Source organism: Pistacia vera, unplaced genomic scaffold, assembly GCF_008641045.1.
Source record: "Pistacia vera cultivar Batoury unplaced genomic scaffold, PisVer_v2 Contig322, whole genome shotgun sequence".
Classification (NCBI taxonomy): Eukaryota; Viridiplantae; Streptophyta; class Magnoliopsida; order Sapindales; family Anacardiaceae; genus Pistacia; species Pistacia vera.
In genome coordinates, this window is record NW_022196138.1 from 339,826 (window position 1) to 363,824 (window position 23,999).

A 23,999-nucleotide genomic window follows, 5' to 3' on the forward strand; every position below is an offset into this window, starting at 1 on the left:
AGCTGATAAGGAGAGCAATGGAGTTAATCTCGATCTCGCCTACACCGTAACAGACAACCGGGAACTCAACCACTCATGGTGGTGTCGACGGAGGCTGAAACGGTGGAAATGAAGTTGATCATGGCAGAGAGAAAGTAACCGACAACGATATGATGCGAAGAAGTGGCGAAAACGACTAACGGACAGCCTAGAATATGAATAGTCGCACTCGCCAGAAAATGTTGGCGGAAATGGGATCCGAAGGTACCGATGGAAAGCTCTGATGATGGGGAGTTCAGATCAGATCTTGGGGAGGTGAAAGGTCATTGGAAATGAGCAAGATCTCGGCTGGAAGATGAACAGGCACGGTGGCAAGATGGTAGATTCCGACGGTTTTTGCGGTGGCTGAAGCTTGGAAGTGCTAGATCCGGCCGCGGGGAAGGAAGATCAAGTCTTGGGGAGCCCAAACGTCGCCGGAAAATGGCCCAACACAGCTGGAATGCGAAGCGTCGCCGGAAAACGCTGCGTGATTTGTGGTGGAGATGCGTTATCACGGTGGTGATGACGGGATGATGATGATCTGTGCATAGACCTGGCAAAACGAGTGGGCGGACCGGGTATGGGTCGGGTCAAATGGGTACGCGTCCAATACGGGTAAAAATATACGGGTCCAAAATATTGGGGGAGGAGGGAAAAGACTGAGAAGAAAGGAAAGAAAGACAAGGGAAAAGAGGGAGAAGAAAAGTAAAAAAAGAGAAGGGGAAAAGGGAAAAGACGGAGAAAAAGAAAGAAAGAGAAGGGAGAGATGAAGAAGAAGATAAGAGAGAGAGGAGAAAAATGAAATAAAAAAATAGGGATTTATGGATTAATTTAAAATTAATGGATATAAAATTACTATATTGTCCTTAGTTAAACGGATTTTACTAACAGATTTGGACAGAAAGTGGATAATTGTCATTTTCAAACCTTTTAGGTACCAAATTGTCTTTATGGCAAACTATGGATGGGTGCAGGTTGTTCAGCCTTTTTATATTTGTTATATAAGTGATTGATTCAAATAAGAGTTAACTTTAATTGTTTTACAAGTGTTATAAAAATGTTGATTTAATTGTACAAGTATTTGGTTATTTGAATAATTTTTTTTTTTATATATATCAATTTAATTTTAGCCAATGTATATAATGTAAGATCTATTTTAAAAAATATTACATTAAGATCTATTTCTATTCTATTTCTATTACTTTAATCTATTTTTTGTTAAAAAAATTTTATTAGTTTATTTGTTGATGAAATTAGTAATGACTATACTCGTTGCCACTGCTAGTGTAGAAAGAGCATTTTCAAAAATGAATTTTGTGAAGAATTATTTGCAAAATAGAATGAGTAATCAATGATTGAATTATAATTTAATTGTGTATATAGAGAAAAATGTGTTTGATAATATTAAGAATTAAGTCATTATACAATACTTTTAAAAAATGAAACCTATCGAAGACAATTATAAATGTATTAATTAATGAGGATTTTATAAATACGATTTATTTTAATTTAAAATTGTATTATTTTTTTAACTTTGACCCTTGCATATCATTTCTGGCTATATCCCTAATTATTGATATAACATTAAACAATTACTTAATCAACAATCTCACTTAATCAACAAATGAGGTAATAAAAGCGATTTGAGATAATTTCTTTAATAAAGTAAATAAACTTTAAGAACCCTTTTTTATCATATTAACTAAAAACAAGCAAAATGTTAATATATATACATTATTATTTTTTTAGGAAATATTTAATAATACTCAAGTAATATTTTCAATTACATGGGAAATTTGTTTTTGGACTTAAATGGGACACGTGTAGGAATTACCAAAGACGGTACTTACAGGAGGATCACAGTGCCGGTAATTAGTATCTTACATTTTAAGTACTAACCGAGAGATACAACTTTCCCGCTTTGTGATGGCAAACCCAAACCCTGACTCTCCGTATTTCAACGAGCTCCTCGAAGACGAGTTCGGAAGGCCAACCGAACAACTCCTTGTTGAAGAAGAAGAAACAGAAACCGAAGAAGACGAAACTGAAGAAGAAACCGACGAAGAGGAAGATGAGGGAGAGGAGGAGGAGGAGGAAGAAGTGTTAATAGCGGCCGTGGAATCACCGCCTAGGGTTTCAAGTTCTAATCCAGCGGTAATTGAAGATAGAACGAAGCGGAGAAGAGAAGATAGAGGGGGAGAATCGTGCTCGTTTAGTGGAATTGAGAGTGGAGATTGTTCTCAAGGGAGTGAGTGGAATCGAACTGAGGTTGATGGCTTGTTTTGCCCTATTTGTATGGACGCGTGGACAAATAGCGGTGACCATCACATTAGGTGCGTGTAATTAGCTTATTTATCTCCTCTTTGTCAATCTCCGTTGATTTTTCATTTTGAAAATCTTGAAATTATTAGGTTGTGTGACTTCAATTTCGCTTCATTTATCACTGATTTTGTACTCAAATCAACTTTTTTCCCCTGAAAACTACAGTTGTCTTCCTTGTGGGCATGTATATGGTTTCTCTTGCATCAAGAGATGGTTACAACAAGGTCGAAGCTCGGGAAAGGTATGCTTGGTTGTTATTTTTCTTGTCATTGTTTTATAATCGTTCAAAACTAATTATTATTTTTTATCTGGTCGTAATTGTTCCTGTTCTCTTTAGTGTCCTCAATGCAATAGGAAAAGCTCTTTGAAGGATGTTAGGAAACTGTTTGCATCACGGATTGTTGCTATTGATGAAGAATCACAGAAGGTCATACTAAATTTCCTTACTTTGGTTTTATTAAAAAGCTTGGGTCCGGAACCTAATTCTAATGACCACCTTTCTTGTTTGCAGAAAATTCGATCTCTTGAGTCTAAGTGTATGTCTCTTGAGAAGAAGGTAAGAATCTTTACCGGTGGGAAGAAAATTCGTTTGTTGATTTGGCCTGATTTATCCACAGAGTTGTGTGTTCTAATATAAGTGAAGTGACACGCCTCTCTTAGGGATTAGCTAACTTGACTTTTTGCTCTTACATGCCGTGTAATTTGGTATTTCTTTTGTTGCAGTAGGGTTCAAGGCATTTTTCTGTTATATCTATGATTTTTGTTCATCAAAATGGTATTGATTTTAAAGGAGTTAATGTTGTTTTAATTTCATGCCAGTTTTTAAGCAACTATATGGTTTCACTTGTTCTTGTAGGGTGCTGAATGGTGTAAGAAAGAAGCTGAGTGGCAAAAGAGAAAAGCTGAGTTGCATTTGGAAGTTCATCAGCTTAAACAAGTATGATTAGTTCTAATTGCAGATCTAAAAAGAAAATAACTCGAGTGTAAAAATTATAACTCTTAATGTGGATAAATTTGCATAATACTTTGAGCTACCTGAAATTTTGGTGGGAGAGAATATATTAATTTGTTTTTTTATCACTTTTGGGTTTTAAAACTTTTGGCATTATAGAGGACAATCTTTTTGGAGTTTTTATTGGGAGAGACTCAGAGCAGGCCATCTGAATTTGCTGCTTCTACTAAAAGCTGCCAAGGACAATTTGTATCTGGTAATTTCTTTTCAGATGAAAGACAATTTACTAAGAAAGACTTTATTCTTTATGTTCTTTATTTTTTTTTGTCCATTATACTATGATTATGTTACTTATGAACTTCACTTGATTTTCTTTCTAGATCTGTGTTTTAGGGTTTTGAGTTCTTTTTTCGCTGTGGTTCTGAGGTTTTTTTTTTTTTGTAGTATCATGAAATGATCAAGCCCATTTTCTCTTCTTCTTTTTTCCTGTTTGCACGAAAATTTTGACATATTCTATAGGTTCCAACTTCAGCTCAGAGATATGCAGAGAAGGATCATCTTGTATATTCATCTTACAGGTGTGCCATTTTTTGCATCTATTTATTTATTTGTAAAACGCTTTTAACTCCTTGGTTCTCCCCTCTTACTTCTCATGCATCCGCACAGTTCTAAATGTGTATAAGATATGTTTTATAGGTGTGGGATTCAGCCTATGTTTATTTTCATTTGAGGATATTCAATTGAGAGAAGGTGCTTCGCTTGATGCCCTGGGACATCATCTTTTCCTGATTTCTTGGAACTCTTCATACTGTATGGTATAAAGTAAACTGTTGTAACGTAATCTAAAAATCATGGTTATTTTAATGTGATGAGCTATAAAACTGAGAGAGCAGCAAGCATCAAAGGAGTTTAGAAATTTTACAGAGAGAGATGAGATAAGGGGGTTAAAGAGAATGTTTTGCAAATCAAAAAGCCTTTACAATCTCTACTCCAAAGTATATGGAGGCAGCTATTATAGATGCTGTCACTTTCATGGTGTTTTGTTTTCAAATTTGAATCCTTCAATAGTTGGCCTTGTGTAAGAGAGAGAGAAGGGGAAGGGAAGAAAGTAAATGCTCTTTTTAATATGCTTATAACACATAGGGTTGGAAAGAGTTTGTTGAAACAACAATTTCTTGAAGCATGAGTTGCAAATGTACCGTTTTCGTTAATCTCTGTTGGGAAGTTTGTTGGTGCTTTAGTAATCTTGGCCGAAACATGGATCCAGTCTTAGGTTAATGGCTAGTTGGGTTTATATGTTATTGCAAAGCTTTCCTGTTAATTTAACAGTATTCTAATCATTACATTTGGATATATTTTCTTTTTTTGGCTAGTGTTACTGTGCTGCTCTTCTTTATATTATCCAATTTTATGCCATGTCCTCTAGTGTACTTACGAAGTGTGCTTTTCTGAGCTAATGTTTACTTCTCTGATTTTCTTCTCAGTTCTCATGCAATTTCTTGTTTTACATGCTAGAACTAGCCACTAGTCTTTTAATCATCTTTTGTTGCCCATGTAATTGAATCCATGTTTTCATCCCTTATAGAAAGCATTAAGGGTGGATGGTGCACGTTTATTTGATGTTGATCCTTCCAGTCAAATTATATTAATGTCCCGAAGGCTGCCTGGAATTGGTGGAAGTGGAACACATCTACTTACTAAAGTAACTTTCTTGGCTTTAACAGAAATATGATTTCAATAACATTTCATATTTTTTTATATTAAGCTGCTCTTAGAATTACTTTACACATGCTATTGCAGGTTAGCTTGATACATCCACATGAAAGTGAGGATATTTTACTTCCTTCCAGTACAAAGGCTGTCAAGGACCTGCACTTTTCCCCTTTTAACCATAATCTTGCCCTTTTTTCTTCGTTAGGCAAGAAATTATCAGTTCTCAGGTGGCACTAGTTCTAAACTATGGTACCATTTCTTCAGAATTTCTGGTTTCTATTTGTCTAATTACTTTTTTCGTTTCATTTGTTACACAGCATGGAAAGCAACAATGTCATTCTAAATTATGATCTTCCGGTAAACAGTCTATCCATTCTGGTTTTATTGATTAAAAAGCTTGACATTAGTTCGAGAATTTGTTTTTTTATTTTTTATTTTTTTTTGTTTCTCATGTTTAATATATAATATTTCATTTTAATCTAAAGTAGTGTCAAACAGATTATTTATTTGCCTTGAAGAAGTTACATTTCTTTGTTATGGTTAAAGTTTGCAATGAAAACCAATCTTCGGTGGGCTATCCTTAAAACTTGTTCTGGATATTTGTGGAGAATTTTTCTATCTTTGGGAAAGGAAAAGGCTGAGACTCTCAAAAGTGTGTGGTTCTAGCTCCTTTGTGGGTGATTTGAGGTGAAAGAAATAAAAGGATTTTTTATGACAGTGGAGGAGAAGTCACTGTTTTCTGGGAGAATTAAGTTATTAGCATCCTTAGGCTGTCGATTTCAAAAGGATTTGAATATACTTCCTTTTTTCTTATAAATCTAAATTGTTCTAGGGCTATGGATTGACTCCATATTAATTTTCTTTTTTTTTCTCACATTACACATATTCAGTAGTCCATGTAAAGCCTTATACCCTGATATATAGATAAGCTATTTTCTATTTGTAGTGCATATCTGGCCCAGCATCCACTTTTGTTTTATATTTTTAAGCACTAATAAATACCTTTTTGATTCTAATTATAAATATATCTGAAGTTTTAAGACCTTTTTTTTTTGTTTACCCATGTGGTTGTAAGCAATAATAAGGGTTAAATTACACTAATTTCCCCTTTGATTTGGAGAAACTACAATTGCTCCTCCAACATTTTAGAAATATTAACAAACATTCCATGTTTTGGTTGACTAAATAGTTAGAGCTATGAATTTCTTGTTTTCTCTTATTTAATTTAAACAATGTTGCATGTGTTTGTGTTTGTGTGTTTTTTTTTTTGGGGGGGGGGGGGGGTTGTTAATGGAATTTTCATGGTTCAAATTATTTAGTTGACTAAATTCAAGAGAAGATTGATGCTATTCATGAAACATTAGGGTTGTAACGTTATTTTATCCAAATCGAAAGGGATGTCACTGTATTTTTCCCTAAAAATATTTTATTGTATTTACCAAAATTTCCAACAGTTGTTCAAAGAGGTTGTTTATAAATGTGTTAGAAAAGGAGGAATGTGGAATTTTTGACAAATGACAATTTTGGTACATATAACATGATTTTTATTGTGACATTTCTGACATGACCCTCACCAATTTTGTTACATATAACATGATTTTTATCGTGTAGAAATGATACATAACATTGCAAAAAATCATATTGTATATGTATTGTGAGCTCAGTTTACATCTAAATGATTAACTCTGAAGTACCTTTAATATGATCCCCTAATATTGATAAGTAGAACAAGTTTTGAAATAATCCTCAAGGTATCTAGATTTTTCATATGAAAAAACCCAATTGGTTTGCGTCTCATTATAGCAAAACAAATGATGTAAAATCTATCTTTCTTTGGAGTTTGCGGACAAGTTTCGTCTAACTCTCATGCACCATCTACATCCACTATTTGCACGCTGGAAGTTACTTTTATGTTAATTAAAGAATCTTTTAGACTTGGTTTCAAGTCTTCCACTCAGTTTTCAAAATATTGATGATGTACTTCCAGGTTGCTGCTTGGTCATGTTCATGGGAGGTCGACAGTGCACATTATATGTATGCTGGACTACAGGTGTGACCCTTATTGTTCCCTATACATTAAGTTGGGGTAGGTTGTACTAACCTTTTCCTTTTCGTCCAGAACGGATCACTTTTGGTGTTTGATATCCGTCAAACTGTAAGGCCGTTGGAATCCTTGAATGGGCCATCATGCAACCCGATTCATACCATACAGTCTCTTTCACATCCATCTGGTGTCAGAACCCTCCTGTCTGCTTCTTCAGTTGGTGTGTGTCAGTGGAACTTTGATGGTGCTGAAGGAAGGTGAGCTGGTGTCTTTTTGTGTTTTTAGTTTAATATTTATTTGATTCTTCTTTATAACCAAAGCTATATGGATATCATTGATTGTTTTACTTTCTGCCATTTACATTGAAGAGTAATTTTAGCTATCTGTTGCCCTATATCTTTGAATTTTGATCAAATAATCTGCCAATGACTAAATCCAGATTTTATGATCGGCGTTTTACCAAGCTAAAACAAATAACACAAGCTATTAATATGGAATCTTGCTTAACCTATAGAAAATATGCATTGTGTTGATGGAATTTATAATATTTATTTAGCAAAAGCATTTCTTAGTTAATAGAACTTAACAACTGGTTAGGTAGGCCTAAAACTGTTCCACTGATTTTTTTACTACTTGTGAAGCAAATTCTTAATCTCCATATTCAACCATAAAATGAGGGAGTCATCCAAATAATTTGCCAAACTAGGATATCTGGTTTGATCCTGAAATTTATCTCTGCTTTTCTTTCGTTGTAACTGAATTGTGCAGCTGAGTACAATTAGCACAAAAATCTTCATTTATCTAAAGGAGCTGAAATCTCCAGAAACATTTAGAGACTATTAGGAACCTCAAGTAATTTGAAAGCATTGATGGAACAGATAATGTAATGTTGTGATCTGAAGATGTCTGAGCATTAGAGTAAAAACCAGTGGCTAGTGATTTTATGATAGCATTATTTAAAAAACTATCTGATTTAGTTATTTTCATTTATATCATGTAATTTTTTTTCCTTCTATGGCTCTCAATTTTCATGCTGCATATTATCTTCTTGATATTTTTTCTTGATGATGGAATGCATGATTATAATTTACTCTATATGCAGATGGTTAATGAAGATTATTAAACATATGATTCTTGGTGTTTCTGTTGAGGTCAACTCTTTTTCTGGTTAAGAGAATTTAAGCTCAGGAGAAATAAAAAAAAAATCATATGATTTTATGTTTTTTTTAATGGGTATTTGGACCTTCATTCTGGGCTGTTTTACTTTGCTCATCCATTCTTTTATTACAGAGTTATGTCGATTACTATAAGGACCTTTGATGTCTTGAGGTGTGATAAGACTCCCTGCACTGATAACAAACAACAGCACAAACAGTCCAAGATAACAGAATATATTCACTCAAGCAAGCCTCAACCAATTATATTACTAGAGAATGGAAAAGAAACAACCAAAATATTTGATAAACTCAACGAATAGATCCCAGCAATTCGAGGAGCTAGGGGCCTCCCACAATGACACTATTTGATCTGTATCCCTTCACCAAAACAGACCCTTTATTTATACTACCTTCATGACTACCTATTCCACTAACAACTTTGACTCCCTTCTCATACGTGGCTGTAACCACTTCTCTAACAACCTACAGCAAAGCACCTCACAGTCTTAACCCCTTTCTGTCCCTATTGTCCCTTATGCCCTTTGTATTGGTAAACATGCTTAATGGGAGGTCTATCAATACCATCCCCCCTCCCCAATGAAGAACCACCTTGTCCTCAAGGTGGCAATGAGGGAATTGCTGCTGGATCACATCGTAAGCCTCCCATGATGCTTCAAAAGGAGCTAAATCTTTCCATTTGATAAGTACTTCCCGAGAGCCATTTAATAAAGTGCGGACATCCAATAACGATTCTGGTTGAACAAGGAGTTCCATATCCTCGGTGAGGCAGGGTGGCAGGGGTTGGATGGGTACCGAAGGGTGCAAACTTCGTTTCAGTTGAGAGATGTGAAAGACGGGATGAATTCTGGCCGTAGGAGGCAACTCCAACCTGTAAGCCACCTGCCCAATCTTCTCTAGTATGGGGAAAGGAACATAAAATTGAGGGTTGAGTTTTTCATTCAGTATTTTAGCCAAGGACTTGAAACGGTACGGTTGGAGCTTCAAATATACCTGGTCCCCTGGTTGAAAACTAATATCCCGACGACAGAGGTCAGCAGTTTCCTTCATTTGTGCTTGAGCTACAGACAAGTTATGCTTTAGTTCAGCCAATATGGAATTTCAGGCAGCCATTTGTTGGTTGACTTCTTCCACCGAGGAGGGTTAATCTGAAAACTTGAGGAGAGTGGGTGGATCCTTGTCGTAGAGAGCTTTAAAAGGGGTCATTTTAATGGAGCTGTGATGTGTGGAATTGTACCAATATTCTGCCCAAGACAACCACTTATCCCACTGTTTTGGCTGCGAACTACAAAAACATCACAAGTAAGTTTCTAAACATCGGTTGACCACCTCCGTTTGGCCATCGGTTTGGGGGTGATATACCGAACTGAACTTCAGCGAAGTGCCAGCGGCCTTGAAAAGTTCCTGCCAGAAGTTGCTAATAAAAATCCTATCGCGGTCAGAAACTATAGACTTGGGAAAGCCATGGAGCCGTACAATTCCAGAGACAAAAATGGCTACAACATCCTTAGCGCTGTAGGGGTGACACAACGGAATAAAGTGGTCGTATTTAGTGAGTCTGTCCACTGCAACCATTATGGTATCCTGTCCTTTTGCTTTTGGTAATCCTCCAATGAAGTCCATGCTGATATCTTCAAAAACCTGGGATGGAATGGGTAAGGGCTGAAGAAGACCTGTTGGTTGAGAGCAGAATATTTATGTGATTGGCAAATGGAACACCGTTGGACATACTCCTGCACATCCCTCTTAATACTGTCCCAAAATACTATATTCATCAGCTTCTTATATGTTCTGAAAAAGCCTGAATAGCCCCCTCCCAGGCTTCTGTGAAACTCATCTAAAAGTTTAGGAATGAATTTCGAATTTCTGGGCAAAACCAACCTGTTTTTGTAAATGAGACAACCACGGCGAAAACCATACAAAGGGTGACTGGTAGGGTCAAAAAGGTCTTTGATGATTGCTTGTAGCTTTGGGTCTTGTTGTGCTTCAGTCGCTAACTCATCCCATTCGGAAAAGTGTACTATCAAAATGGCTGCTAATTCAGCACCCTCTCCGCGTCTCGACAAGGCATCAGCCACTTGGTTTGAGTTTCCCGGTTGGTAGTGGATTTCGAAGGAGAATCCTAAGAGCTTGGAAATCCATTTCTATTGTTCGGGTGTTTTAACACGCTGATCCGTCCAAAACTGTAGACTGCATTGGTCAGATTTAATGATAAATTTGCGTCCACTTAGGTAATGGCTCCACTTGTGGACAGCGAACACAATGGCCATTAGCTCCCTCTCGTATGCTGATTTCTGTCGGGCTTGGTGGGAGAAGGCTTGGCTAATGAATGCAATGGGTCGCTGATTCTGGACCAAGACAGCTCCAATTCCCTAACCTGATGCGTCTATGTGTACCTCAAACGGAAGAGTGAAATTCGGAATTGCCAACACCGGAACTGAAGTCATTGCCCTTTTAAGAGTTTCAAAGGCCTGTTGTGCTTGGTCATCCCATGCAAAAGAGTCCTTTTGCAGCGACTGTGTTAACGGTTGCGCGATTAAACCATAATTCTGCACAAAACGGCGATAGTACCTAGTCAAACCCAAAAACCCCCGTAAACCTTTTATTGTGCATGGGACAGGCGAATTCAACATTGAATCAATCTTCTGTGGATTAGCTTCTACCCCTTTCGCTGAAATTAAATGACCCAAAGACTCCAATCTCTGACGGCCAAATATACACTTCTTGTAATTGATTACCAATTCATGCTGGGTGAGGATCTGAAAAGCATGTCTCATGTGGCTCAGGTGAGTCTTCAAATCAGGACTGTAAATAAGGATGTCGTCAAAAAACACAAGTATGAATTTCCGCAAGACTGGTTTAAATATGGTATTCATCAAAGCTTGGAAAGTGGAAGGGGCATTGGTTAATCCGAAGGGCATGACCAGGAATTCATAATGCCCTTCGTGTGTCCTAAAAGCTGTTTTGGGAACATCCTTCTCTTTCATCCTAATCTGGTGGTAGCCGGATTTGAGGTCCAATTTCGTGAAAATGGTTGCCTTTGATAGTTCATCCAACAGTTTGTCAATGGAGGGAATTGGAAACTTGTCGGGTATAGTGAATTGCCCTATAGTCTACACAAAAACGCCAGCTATCGTCGTTTTTCTTAACCAACAATACAGGACTAGCAAAGGGATTAGTGTTGGGTTGTATTATCCCTGCCACCAGCATCTCACCCACCAACTTTTCGATTTCATTTTTTTTGGAAGTAGGAGTATTTGTATGGGCGAATGTTAGGAGGTTTGGCATTGGCTGCTAAGACTATGGCATGATCAGTGGGTCTCTTGGGTGGGAGTGGAGTAGGCTGTTCAGACAAATGGCTAAACCTATTTACAATTGCTGCTACTACCGGATCCATAGGTTCCTCTGCTTCTTCTTCCTTGACCCCAATGGAACAAAATTCAATCACATATCCCGCATCCTCCTGCTCATTGCTTTTAAGGACACAACCGTCTTGACTAATGATGGATCCCCTTGTAAAACCACCCAATTTCCTTCACTAATAAAGGCCATTGTCAGATTCCTCCAGTTTGCACACACATCACCCAACGTACTGAGCCAGGAAACCCCCAATACGACATCTGCCCCTCTTCACTCAAATGGAAAATAGTCCTGGCACAATTCAATCCCCTGTATCCTCAATTTTACTCCCTTACAGATTCCCTCCCCTCTGACAGTAAACCCATTTCCCACCATCACTCCAAACAATTTTCCCTTTTCCACTGCTAAACCTAATTTTCGCACCAAGTCATGCGAAATGAAATTGTGGGAAGCCCCACTGTCCACCAGCACAATCACCTCTGTACTTCTAATCACCCCTTTCAACTTTAAGGTTTTATCGGTGGTTACCCCAACGATTGAGTGCATAGACAGGGCCAAGGGATTACCTTTGTCGTCGTTTTCTAAGGTAGTTTCAGGTGTGCTTTCATCGTTTTCGGTCACTTAGTCGTCGGTGACCAGCAAGATCTGGATTGATTTGCTCCTGTAGCATCACAGCGGAAACAAAGGCCCTTTTCTCGTTTTTGTTGCAACTCAGCGTCAGACATTCGTCGGAAAGTATCCCCGTGAAAGTTCTGCGTCGTCGCGTCGCTAAATCGATTTCTGTCGTGAAATCGATTTGGGGAAAATGGGTGACCTGGATCTGGGTTTCGTGTTGGGTTAGTCCAATTTGGGCGAATGGGTTCTGGGCTTGGGCTTGGGGTGACCCTAGTGTAAGAGTCCAGCTTGTGTCCTTGGGCTTTAACAAACCTAGGTCTGTTTTTGTCTAAGACCCAATTTCTTTCCTCCACGCAATGGGCTTGGTCCATTAATGCAAACAGGGACATGGGTTGGGTCAGACGAATTTCAGCTTTGATTTCTTCTTTTAACCCATTTGTAAATACCCTTATCAGTATATCTTCCCCTACCTCACGCAAAGGAGCTGCGTGAGCTTCAAAATTTTCCCTCTACTCTGTCACAGTACCAGTCTGCTTCAAAGCTACCAAGGCTTCGTAAGCTGATCCTTTAAATGATGGTCTGAATCTCTCCACCATTGCCGTCTTAAATTCTGTCCATGAACCAATGGGTGCTCTGGACTCTACCCACTGATACCAGTTTAGGGCACGACCTTCCATACACACTGTGGCTGCTGCTACTTTTTCTCCTCCTTCATATTGATTCACCGAAAAATACCGGTTAGCTCTGAATGTCCATCCATACGGATCTTCCCCATTGAATATGGGTAGTTCTAATTTTTTAACCTTCGAGTTCTCTCCCCCTTTGTTCTTATCACTTCCCCTACTGTCACCACTGTTTGCAGGATCAGAGTTAGATGCCTCTCCTTTATCGTTATTCAGATTTGCATCCCTCTCTTCCCTCCGTCTCATCCACTTGCGCAACTCTGATAAGTACCCCTTAATACTCCCTAGCTCTTCCCTTACAGTTCCCATTTCTTTTTCAACGTTCCCTATCCCTTTTTCCAAACCTTCAACTCTGTTCTCTATCTTCGATTTAACCATTACCCGAACGAAGCTTTGATACCACTTGATAAGACTCCCTGCACTGATAACAAACAACAGCACAAATAGTGCAAGATAACATAATATATTCACTCAAGCAGGCCTCAACCAATTATATTACTAGAGAATGGAAAAGAAACAATCAAAATATTTGATAAACTCAACAGATAGATCCCAGCAATTCGAGGAGCTGGGGGCCTCCCACAATGACACTATTTGATCTGTATCCCTTCACCAAAACAGACCCTTTATTTATACTACCTTCATGACTACCTATTCCACTAACAACTTTGATTCCCTTCTCATACGTGGCTGTAACCACTTCTCTAACAACCTACAGCAAAGCACCTCACACTCTTAACCCCTTACTGTCCCTATTGTCCCTTATGCCCTTTGTATTGGTACATGCTTAATGGGAGGTCTATCAAGGTGCGCTTTTTTTTTTTTCTTTTTTGATAGGAAACTTAGATATGTATATTATTGTAAAAAGAACTTACTTAGTGGATCAGTTATCTGCTACTACAAAAATAACTCATCTAAAGAGGGTCTAAAGCTTTACCCTGTGCTAAAGGAAACCCAAAAAGAAAGATAACCATGTCTTAAGGTTCTTTGCCTCTTCAACATTTGGAGTATCTCATAATCTATACTTGAAAGTAAGAGATATGTACATTTTTCAAATGATAGGGATATGTAAACTTTTCAATTGATTTAAGTCCTGAGATGAATATCTTAAACCTTCACTAATGTGCTGAATTAAGTATCTTGATCTTTTTGACAAACTCATTTGAGATGAGCAATGAATTAACCTTTTTGTTTTTCGTATAACTTGTCATATCCAGTGGTCATCACAACTTGTTTGACAAGTTGTTTCAAGATTTAAAGTTTAGTTATTTGAGATAAGAATTGAAATGCAATTATTGGCAACCTTATTGAATGATTTTATTGAATTCTTCAAGGTTGATGTTATTTTTGCGAAGTTGTAGTTCTAACAATTTTATCATCTGTGATGAAGGTCATCTCTGGTTCCTGAAACAGAGAATAAAGGAGTTTGTATTTCTCTTGCTCATTGTCCCAGCAGCGATGAAATCGTTGCTTCCTTTCGCCCGAGAGTTGAAAGGTCCAATGATATAACTTTTTCTCAATCTGTATCAACTCCCCCTGTTGTTAGACACGGGATACCAGGCATCCGACTTCTTCTGAAGAAAGCAGGCAGCAATGGCTATCAGAATTTAGGTTTTTCGTCTGCAACAGTGAATGATATTCGATTGCCAAAGTCTACAATTATAAACTTAGAGGATGAGAAACGATTGTTTGCATCTGGGGAAGAAGTTACATGTGAATTGATGTTGCAAAAGCTGCCATCTTTTTCAGTTGTCCAATGCCTTCAATCACAGAATCATCCTATTCGTGATGTGAAGTATATAAATGCCTACGGCCAAGGTTTACTTAGCTGTTTAAGTGAGGATGAATTACAACTTTTCAGAACTAACGTCTTGTAGAAAGGTAAATAATACAAGGTGTATAATCACAGTTTATAACATTTATTTAAGTCCTAGTGCGTGCAAATATTATCATCCTCATCTCATTATCTTCTTCTGCTCAAGTAGTAAATTCTTGGTAATTTTTCACATGTTGGAATGATATTGTTGTATCAATGTGTCTATTGTTTGCTTTACCTGTTATGTTTATGCACTAATATTGTGTTGGGGCCTTTTAGGAGTCATTGTTGATAGTTATGAATTTGGTGATAGGTTTTGGAGTAAAATTAATTGATTTTTGTGCATCTGTACTGAATTTTGTTGCAGGTTTCTCAACTTATAATAGGTTATCAACCGACCTGTTTATTGTGTAACATGAACCCACATTACTTAAAAATACTGGAGAAGTTTTTGTTTTTGTTTCTGTGGATACGAAAGAGCGCCTTGTAAATTGTATTCTAACATCTCCATAAGGAGTAAGATGGTTAGATGAAGCCATTAGGGTAAGTTAAATGATATTTGAAGATAGCTGCTTAAGTTAGAAGATTTTGTCTTGTATTTGTAGCTGCATTTAGTTGTGTAGAATATCAGTTCATTTTTCTTGTTTGTTGAAATTGTAAAGGTATCTAATCCACATCCTTGCGTTCTGCTGTCTTCCGAGTTGATTTTTGTTTATTATTTCATTTCTTTGGGAACTTTGAGGCTTCATCTTATATGATTCATGAGTATATTTGGCCGGGTACAACTTACAAGTAGAAAGAAGTGGGATCTTTTTACTCAAAACTTTAGTGCAATAAGATTTCTGAGTTGGTAATATTAAATGCATCTTAGGATTGAAAATTTGTGTTTATTTCTTTATGATTTCGAAATCAATATTTTGAATTAAAAGATCCCAAATAAAAATTGCTATAAACATGTATTATTACAGAGGCATTCTATATCAATGGTCATAGATGTTCATTATATTCCACTTTGAGTCCGATGCCTTACATTACAATAAATAAATAAAATAGGTTTGAAATCACATGCCTTCCGATAAATAAATAAAGTAGGGGAGTAAAAAGTTTTCCCAATAGTTGAAGACAAAAAAATCCGACCTGCCGGATTCGAACCAGCGACCTAAGGATCATCTGCTATCAACTACAGTCCTCCGCTCTACCAACTGAGCTAAGGTCGGTTTATGATTTACACAGTTTAATATCTCCATAACAGATACTTAAAATAAAAAAGGTGTGTTTTTTTTTTTTTTTATCATGTCTTATTCATAATATATGATTATTTCATTATTTTCAAAATTCAATCATATTCTATTCAACTTAAGATATTTAGATTTTTTTAACCTTAAGTTTTTTAATTTAACTAAACACATAAAAGTTTATAAATTGACAAAAACACCTCCAACCATACACGTATTCTCGATAGCCTATAGCCGATTGTCGACATTTAATTGGTAGATGGGGGTGTTTTTGTTAATTTTAAAACTTTTATTATAGAAGGTGTTTAATAAATTAACAAATATAGGGGATTAAAAAATAATTTTACCAAACACATTTTCAAATTCAAATCATATCCTCGTAATAATAACCTAATTCAACTTTTTTTAAATTACTATTCAAAATAATAAAACAAACACACCCAAAACTATCAAATACCTTTGGGATGAATTTGAGGCGTTTTTGGTAATTTAAGGAAGATTTTAATATTCATTTGGGGGAGCGAATTAAATAAATAACTTGATAATTGTGAAACAAATTCACTTTCTTAAATCTTTTACAATTCATTGCATTAAAGCTTTGCTAACTAACATTCAATCCATAACAACCTTAGAAGTCCCTCTCTCAATCATTCGCAATATTGTAGACTATACTATATTTTGTATATACATCTTTATATTAATATTTTTTTGTAAATGTAATATTATTTTATAATATATATGCTTTCCCTACTAAATTACAATTTCACCATCTCTTGGTTGATTTATTTCATCATGCACGGCTTTTCTATTTTATTGATTTGTTCTGGAGGGATTATATGAATTGACGACTCAATTTTACCATGAATATTCAAGAAACAGATTGATTAACAACAGTTACCAACTACTACTCCTCCTTTGAAAACATGAATTTCTCAATCATCAAATTCTGCCAAAATTTTAAAACAGAGAAGAACCATCTGGACTTGAGTGTAGCCATATACTATTTCTGGTTGTCACCATTCAATCATTCTCAATCCATTTAAGTTCAAAAGCTGCCCCCCAACGACCCCATCTCTTTCATTTGGCTATGCTTTTGCATTATTGTTGCTGCATTTCATCATATACCTTTCAAGATTTAATCAGAAAGTGGACAATTTTCTTTTCTTTTTCAGTTCCATTATTATCATGATGGACGTTTGTGCTTATTATTGCCATTGCATGTGTTATGTATTATCCTCATATGTTTTCTTCTGTCAATTGGTTGGTCCCAATCATATCCAACCATTGACAACAAGTAGATGAAAATTTAGAGTATTTTTAATCAATGTGATATGGATTCCTTACATTACTTTCAAAGTTCCTATCAGTGTTTTCAATCCCCTCATCCATTTATATGTATAAGGAGTTCCCATGGGTTTATTTCTTTTTCTTCTATGATATCGCATAAAATGAAATTCATCCGCTTCATTTTCAAAGTATCAAAAACTCCTCTATAATTATTAAAAAAAAAAAAAAAATTGTATAAACCCCTTAAAGATATTCATATCAAACACCCTCTTTCAAAATTATAAAAAATTCAGCGGATAAGCAAAAACGTTTTATTTGAAATGATCTTATAGGAGAAAAATGCGAGATCACAAACCCAATTCTTAAATGAAGTTTGGTGCAATTGTTGAATTAGAAATCCCGACTCTAAACTAATGCGACGGAAATTACTAGCTGTTAAATTTTCTTCACGGCTATAGATTCCAGTCTAAATATACCAATAATGCAATGACTATTATGTGGTACAAAAATTTGGCTGAATAACATTTTGATCCCCTATCTTTGTGAAAGAAGTTTTTCCATCCTTCGTTTGGAAAACTAACGATGTGCCACCCATTTTCGCTCCAAAATTCAAACGCCAACAAATAAAAAAGAATGAAAAATACACAAAAAAATAAGGCCATTGCTACTTCACCAACGTCGTGTAGCCGTTGACATTATGACTTCCGATCTGGATGGTTTTTTTTTTTTTTTTTTTTTTTTTACGTTTTTTTTTTTTTATTATGTTTTTATTATGGATTCTAGTGGATGTATGATTATGATTTTACTCGTGTTTATTGAAAATAGTTGAAAAATTAGGAGATCTTTTATAATTTATGAATTACATATGGGTTAATTGAATAATTTTTATTGATTTTAAGTTAATTTAAAATAAATTAATCAAATAATAATTAGTAAGTGTAAAACAAGTATTTCAATAGTCAATGTGGGTTGAACTTATTTAAATAGAATAAAAGTTTTGAGATTTGGGACAAGTGTTAGTTTCATGACAAGTATTAGAATTATTAAAATGTTACTATTTTGAGGAATTTTATTGTACTTCTCATCCTATGAATCATTTTTCAATTTCTTTTTTGATTGATCTTATATTATGTGAATTGTGATCAAGATAATGAGACCTATCAATACCATATAGTGTACTAACTTTCATTGTTGACGTTTGATTTTGGATGCAAACGACTCGCACGTGCAAAGTGCTAAGGGGGTCTTAGAAATTATACGTGATGAATCCATGAGATTTGAATATGGAGCTGAGATTATATATGTTGCAGAAAACATAAATAATAGGCTAACAAGAGAGGTTTTTATAGTGGTTCGGATGCTCAAACAAGTGACTCCTACATCCACTGTTATTTTATTGATCTCTGACTATTTCTATGATATTGCCTGTAAGGTATATAAAGATGAAGAAATATAATGTTTACAGAGAGAAAGAATTGAGCTCAAACTTATGTCTAGCTCTCATATGCCCAGCCCCCCTTTTCGAGAAGAGAAGTACCAATTTATACACCTTTGAACTCAATGTAATGAGTGTTTTGCAAGTTGCCTTGACACATGGAAGACTCTTGTCCATTCATCTCTTGAAATGAGAAAGGGTTGGTATGAATATTTTTGAGGAGATATGGGCTTGACAGTTAGTACAAAAAGACATTTATTGTGTTGACATAAGCGTGACTTTTTAGGTATAACAAAAGCCCCCTAGTTTTTGGAGTGCGTAATCACGCTTCAGAAACTAAGGTCTTTGATTCGAATGGTTGTTGCACTATAGGTTGTAGTCTCGAACTGAAGAGCTCGAACTATTCCTGGCACGATCGAGTGCTGAGAGCTAGGAGCTGATCGCGATCTGGGAGCTAGAAGTTGATCACAATTTGATAGGAGCTCGACTTGAGAGCATAACGAGCTCTACCTGAGATATCTACCTAAGAGCATAACAAGCTCGACCTGAGAGCATAACGAGCTCGACCTAAGAGCACAACGAGCTCAATCTGAGAGATCTACCTGAGAGCATAACAAGTTTTACCTGAGATCAAGAGATCAGCGATCTGAACATGCGATTTGAACCTAAAGATCAGCGATCTGAAGCCGAAGATTAGGACGACCTGAGCGTGCGATCTGCGATCTGGCCACGCGATTGGAGAATTTCGACGCTTGCGATCTGCAATCTAGCCACGCAATTGGAGAATTCTGATGCATGCGATCTACAATCTGCCCACGCGATTGGAGAATTTTGATGCGTGCGATCTACGATTTGGCCACGCGATTGGAGAATTCTAACGCGTGTAATCTGCGATCTAGCCACGCGATTGGAGAATTCTTACGCGTGCGATCTGCGATTTGGTCACGCGATTGGAGAATTTTGACGCAGGTTTGAGATCTGAGTACGCCATCAGGGAACTTGGACACAAGTTTGAGACCTACATAGGCCACCAAACTGTTGACACTTGATTTTGGATGCCAACGACTCGCACGTGCAAAGTGTTAAGAGGGTCTTAGAAATTACACGTGATGGATCCATGAGATTTGAATATGGAGCTGAGATTATATATGTTGCAGAAAACATAAATAATAGGCTAACAAGAGAGGTTTTTATAGTGGTTCAGATGCTCAAACAAGTGACTCCTACATCCACTGTTATTTTATTGATCTCTAACTATTTCTATGATATTGCCCGTAAGGCATACAAAGATGAAGAAATACAGTGTTTACAGAGAGAAAGAATTGAGCTCAAATCTATGCCTAGCTCTCATATGCCCAACCCCCCTTTTCAGGAAGAGAAGTGCTAATTTATACACCTTTGAACTCAATGTAATGAGTGTTTTGTAAGTTGTCTTGACACATGGAAAGCTCTCGTCCATTCATCTCTTGAAATGAGATAGGATTGGTATGAATATATTTGAGAAGATATGGACTTAACAAATAGTAAAAAAAAACATTTATTATGCTGACATAAGCGTGACTTTTTAGGTATAACATTCATAAATCATTTTCATGGCACCTCAATTTGACAATGACTTGAACAACAAAAAACTGCTGTATTTTGGATATGACAAGGGCAAACACCAAGGCCAATGGCCCATCCTTCTTCTTTTTTTTTCTTTGGGTGCCCCAGTGAACCCATTTCTTCTTTACTTACATTCTCCACCTCATGATATTCTTTTCTCTCATTTATTGCTCACTTCTCTCGCTCTCACAATTTTGTATTTTTTTTTTTTCTAATATATTTTTGTACACAAATAGCACCAATACAAGAATAAAAATTTCAACCCATTTCAAGACACCCTTTTCAAAATTTCAAAACAAAAATAGAGAGAAAATAAATAACAAGCCAAGAAAAAAAAAATTACAAATTTCGAGTTTTACTTCAACTTCCAACACTCTGGTGTTAAAGAATGATCTCTCTTGGGGTCCTTGCAATAGTCATATACCATATGTTGGGTTTGAGCCCATCTCATTGCCCAATATTGTTGCCGGCTTAACCTGCCGGACGGGTACGGAGAGGCAGAGACAGGGTTGCACCGAGCAGGTGCATAGGCGGTGCAACCAGTAGCTTTGAAATTGGTATATCTAGCTACAAATGGTTGGTATCTATAATCAGCTTTGTATTTTCCATCTTCTGTTGCCCAAGATGAGGCATCCCAAATTGAACCATATACCCACATTGGCCTTAGGGGAAATGTTGCTGCACTCTTCCTTGGATACCTCCTTATGGGCACATCATCCACAAAGAATCTGAAAATGATATGAATCAATAAGTTAATAATTCAATCAAAGCATTAAGTTAATAAATTTGTAAATTCTAATAATTATGTAAATAGTAGATGATTAGTTCAATTATCGCCCATGTCAAGTCACTTGGCCCTTGAAAGATTATTATACATTTTGGTCAAGTTATTAACGATTAAAGTTTAATATGAAACTATAGTTCTCAGCCAAAGAGAATAATATACAAGTGAACAATATTCCAAGCACATTATTTTATTTTTTTCATACTAAAAATAACTTTTAATGGATTCAGATTTTAAGAATCAATATATTCTTGTAAATTCACAATATATTATATTGTTGATATATAATATGATAAATATTTTTATCATGTTCTAAGAACAGTTATTAAATGATTTATTATATATCCTAGTTCCAATCTGTCACCCATGTGATATACATTGTATTTATTATTACCATGTCAAATCACTTGCTTAACTTTTTTCATGCAAAAAAAAAAAAAAAAACTGTCAATTGGCTACGAATTTTAACACTAAATTAACACATTTTTTCTTCATTTCTCAAAGATCTTTTATTTATTTAATTATCAAAAACAAAGTAACCAAACCCTTTTTAGTCTTTTAATTAACTTAATGACTTTTTATCACATGTTATGTTGAAAATTATTGAAGCAAACTAAAACTTACATGAGATCTTTAGGACTCCATAGAATGGCATAATGGTGAAAATTTTTGGTGGGATCAAACCATAAATGAAATTTCATTTCTCTCCCAATGATTTTTCCATCTCCACTCCCTCTAATGTAAACATTTGTTTGTAAAGTATAAGGCTTCCCAAATGTTGTTCCAAGAAACTCAATGTCCACTTCATCATGTTGCCCTGAATGAGCCTCACTATTTGAAAGCTGCAAAAACATTGTATTGAAAATTCATTTCATATTAAAGAAAATAAATGTTAACAGAGGTCAGTCCAATTAATCTCACATAAAATGCTGTAATGACTCCTGCAGTATAACCAGGTTGAAGCTTAATGGATGCTCCAAAATAGCCTGACCTGAAAGGCTTAACTGACTTGAACCCACTTCCTGTCATCAAAGATCATGAAAAGGGATTTCAGAAAAAGAGAAGAAAGAGATTTCTGGAAGTAATAAAACTTTGAGTTGAAATTAAATTACCTGAGGTGTTATCAAGCCAGATTGTTAATGCATTTTTGTCAACAGATTGGTGTTGAGGACCCCAGAGATTTCTGAAGCCTTTGTAGAAGCTCATGGACCTGAATTTGGAGCTTGGCCAGTAGCCTGGAGAGGGTGGCCAATAGGCATTGGTGAAAGGAAGAACAAGAAAGAGAAGAGAGAAGAGGAAGAGGAAGAGCTGAGCCATGAAGAAGAAGAAGAAGAAGATTGAGCAAAGAGAAGTGGGAAGATTATGTGAATATAAATGCAAAATGAGAGAGTGAGTGAGTGAATGATCAAAAGAGTATGGCAATACAGTTGCTATAAATAAAAATATTAGTGGACCCATACCCTCCTTAGAATACTAAAGAAGATGTTGATGAAAAGTAAATAGGTTAAAAAAATTATACAGATTGCAGTTGTTGAATTGAAAGGTCATACCGTTGGAATTCCACACCGACTAGACAAGCTCAAGCCTATTGGATTATAAGAGAGGGTAATCCTCCCATTCAACAAGACTTTATTGGGTGAGGAGTCAGACCCACCTCAAATTCTATCATAGTATCAGAGCTCAGGTTCAATTGAGCAGAGTGCTTGACCAGTGGGTGAGGAGTTAGAGCCAACAACTACCTCCATTAACAGACATGACCCAACATATGGGCTTGACCATGAGGGGGAGTATTGGAGTCTCACACCAACTAGGCACGCTCAAGCCTATTAGATTATAAGAGAGGGTAACCCTCCCATTCAACAAGGTCTTATTGGGTGAGGAGTGAGACCCACCTCAAACTAAATCACGTACAAAACCAGAACATTTATCGACCATGTAAAATGGAGAAAGTACTTAATACGTGTTTTTCCCCATTGGAAGTTCACAACTACTCCCATTCCCATTCTTTATGAGAAACATGTTCACTTGCGGAAAGATAGGATTAAATAATATGAATGTAGAATATAGGTAGATGGGCATCTTTTAAATCTCCTTTTTGGTGAAGACGAACCTTAAATAACTCATTCAGATACATATCTATTTGTATTTTAGATTAAAATTCAAAAACCCTTCAAAAACTAACCCTTAACCATTTAAGCACCCTCCCATTACAAGCCGTTTTTAAGGATGAGTTCTACCCATTTGTGATTGTTTTAAGTCTTACATCTCCTTTTGGGTGCGGATTTCAGATAACTATTTGTATTTTAGATGGAAGTTCAAAAGCCCTTTTCCCATATAAAAGCTTGGAGAGTCCTGGATAACTGTTTCTTTGAAGAGTATTGGATCTTGGAAGTTACTTGTGACTTTCTGCACAGAAGTTGGCGTCAAGTTTTCTTTCCTCATTTAAAGCTACATAAAAATTTGTCTGGTTCTTTAAAGCAAACATTGTCTTATTACCCTCAAATATTGTGCTTTTTAGTTTTTACCATTCCATTTTTCTTCCAGGGCATAGAGGATCAATGTGGGTCAGAATCAGATGCTGATACAGTCAATTTTTTGTGAGTAATGATATATATTTCATCCTCTGAGCTTCATCACCAAAGTGGGTCATCAAGTATCCCATCTGGGCCCTCGTGTTTGATTTCATTATGATCCTATTCTTGCCATTGATTCACTCATCAAATGGAATAATATTGTATTAATAATCATAAAAGTTTTATGTGGTGATGAATTTGAGATTAGAGACCGTTATCTTCTTTATAATATCTCTTTTTATTCATTCATTATGATACCATTTTTGGTTCTAAGTCTATGCCATAATTCACTCAGTTAAACAATATCCTTACACTATTTTATAAATTTGAGTTGATTTTTTATTGTATATTAAAACAATACCAAACTCACCCGTATGCCATA

The 23,999-nt window shown here is 36.1% G+C and overlaps 2 protein-coding genes and 1 non-coding gene across 3 annotated transcripts; 1 reads left to right on the plus strand and 2 right to left on the minus strand.

The window, feature by feature from the left end:
• Positions 1–1,944: 1,944 nt before the first annotated feature.
• On the plus strand, positions 1,945–15,463 carry LOC116137265 (E3 ubiquitin-protein ligase RFWD3). The gene is made up of 14 exons (XM_031422950.1): positions 1,945–2,351; positions 2,506–2,581; positions 2,678–2,767; positions 2,852–2,896; positions 3,197–3,277; positions 3,452–3,548; positions 3,812–3,870; positions 4,878–4,994; positions 5,093–5,232; positions 5,323–5,362; positions 6,993–7,055; positions 7,125–7,306; positions 14,273–14,763; positions 15,066–15,463. Exons 1-13 carry the CDS (start codon positions 1,945–1,947, stop codon positions 14,757–14,759), a joined length of 1,884 nt encoding a protein of 627 aa, XP_031278810.1. The 3' UTR covers positions 14,760–14,763; positions 15,066–15,463.
• A 366-nt stretch (positions 15,464–15,829) lies between these two features.
• Positions 15,830–15,915, minus strand: TRNAY-GUA. The gene is given in 2 exon segments: positions 15,830–15,865; positions 15,879–15,915. It is a non-coding gene; the product is annotated as a tRNA-Tyr (tRNA).
• Positions 15,916–20,493: 4,578 nt separating this feature from the next.
• Positions 20,494–22,365, minus strand: LOC116137296 (probable xyloglucan endotransglucosylase/hydrolase protein 32). The gene is made up of 4 exons (XM_031422982.1): positions 22,157–22,365; positions 21,966–22,066; positions 21,669–21,886; positions 20,494–20,988 (listed from the first exon to the last, which is right to left on the minus strand). Exons 1-4 carry the CDS (start codon positions 22,359–22,361, stop codon positions 20,616–20,618), a joined length of 897 nt encoding a protein of 298 aa, XP_031278842.1. The 5' UTR covers positions 22,362–22,365; the 3' UTR covers positions 20,494–20,615.
• Between the last annotated feature and the right edge of the window lie 1,634 nt (positions 22,366–23,999).

Excerpts from the sequence above, each read along its gene's own strand:
- LOC116137265 (XM_031422950.1), top strand. The coding sequence starts at position 1,945 with ATGGCAAACCCAAACCCTGACTCTCCGTATTTCAACGAGCTCCTCGAA. Across the intron at positions 5,363-6,992 it reads TTCTAAATTATGATCTTCCG|GTTGCTGCTTGGTCATGTTC; the intron begins GTAAACAGTCTA and ends ATGTACTTCCAG. Across the intron at positions 7,307-14,272 it reads TTTGATGGTGCTGAAGGAAG|GTCATCTCTGGTTCCTGAAA; the intron begins GTGAGCTGGTGT and ends TCTGTGATGAAG.
- LOC116137296 (XM_031422982.1), bottom strand. The coding sequence starts at position 22,361 with ATGGCTCAGCTCTTCCTCTTCCTCTTCTCTCTTCTCTTTCTTGTTCTT. Across the intron at positions 22,067-22,156 it reads CTGGCTTGATAACACCTCAG|GAAGTGGGTTCAAGTCAGTT; the intron begins GTAATTTAATTT and ends CTTTGATGACAG. Across the intron at positions 21,887-21,965 it reads GAGTCATTACAGCATTTTAT|CTTTCAAATAGTGAGGCTCA; the intron begins GTGAGATTAATT and ends ATGTTTTTGCAG.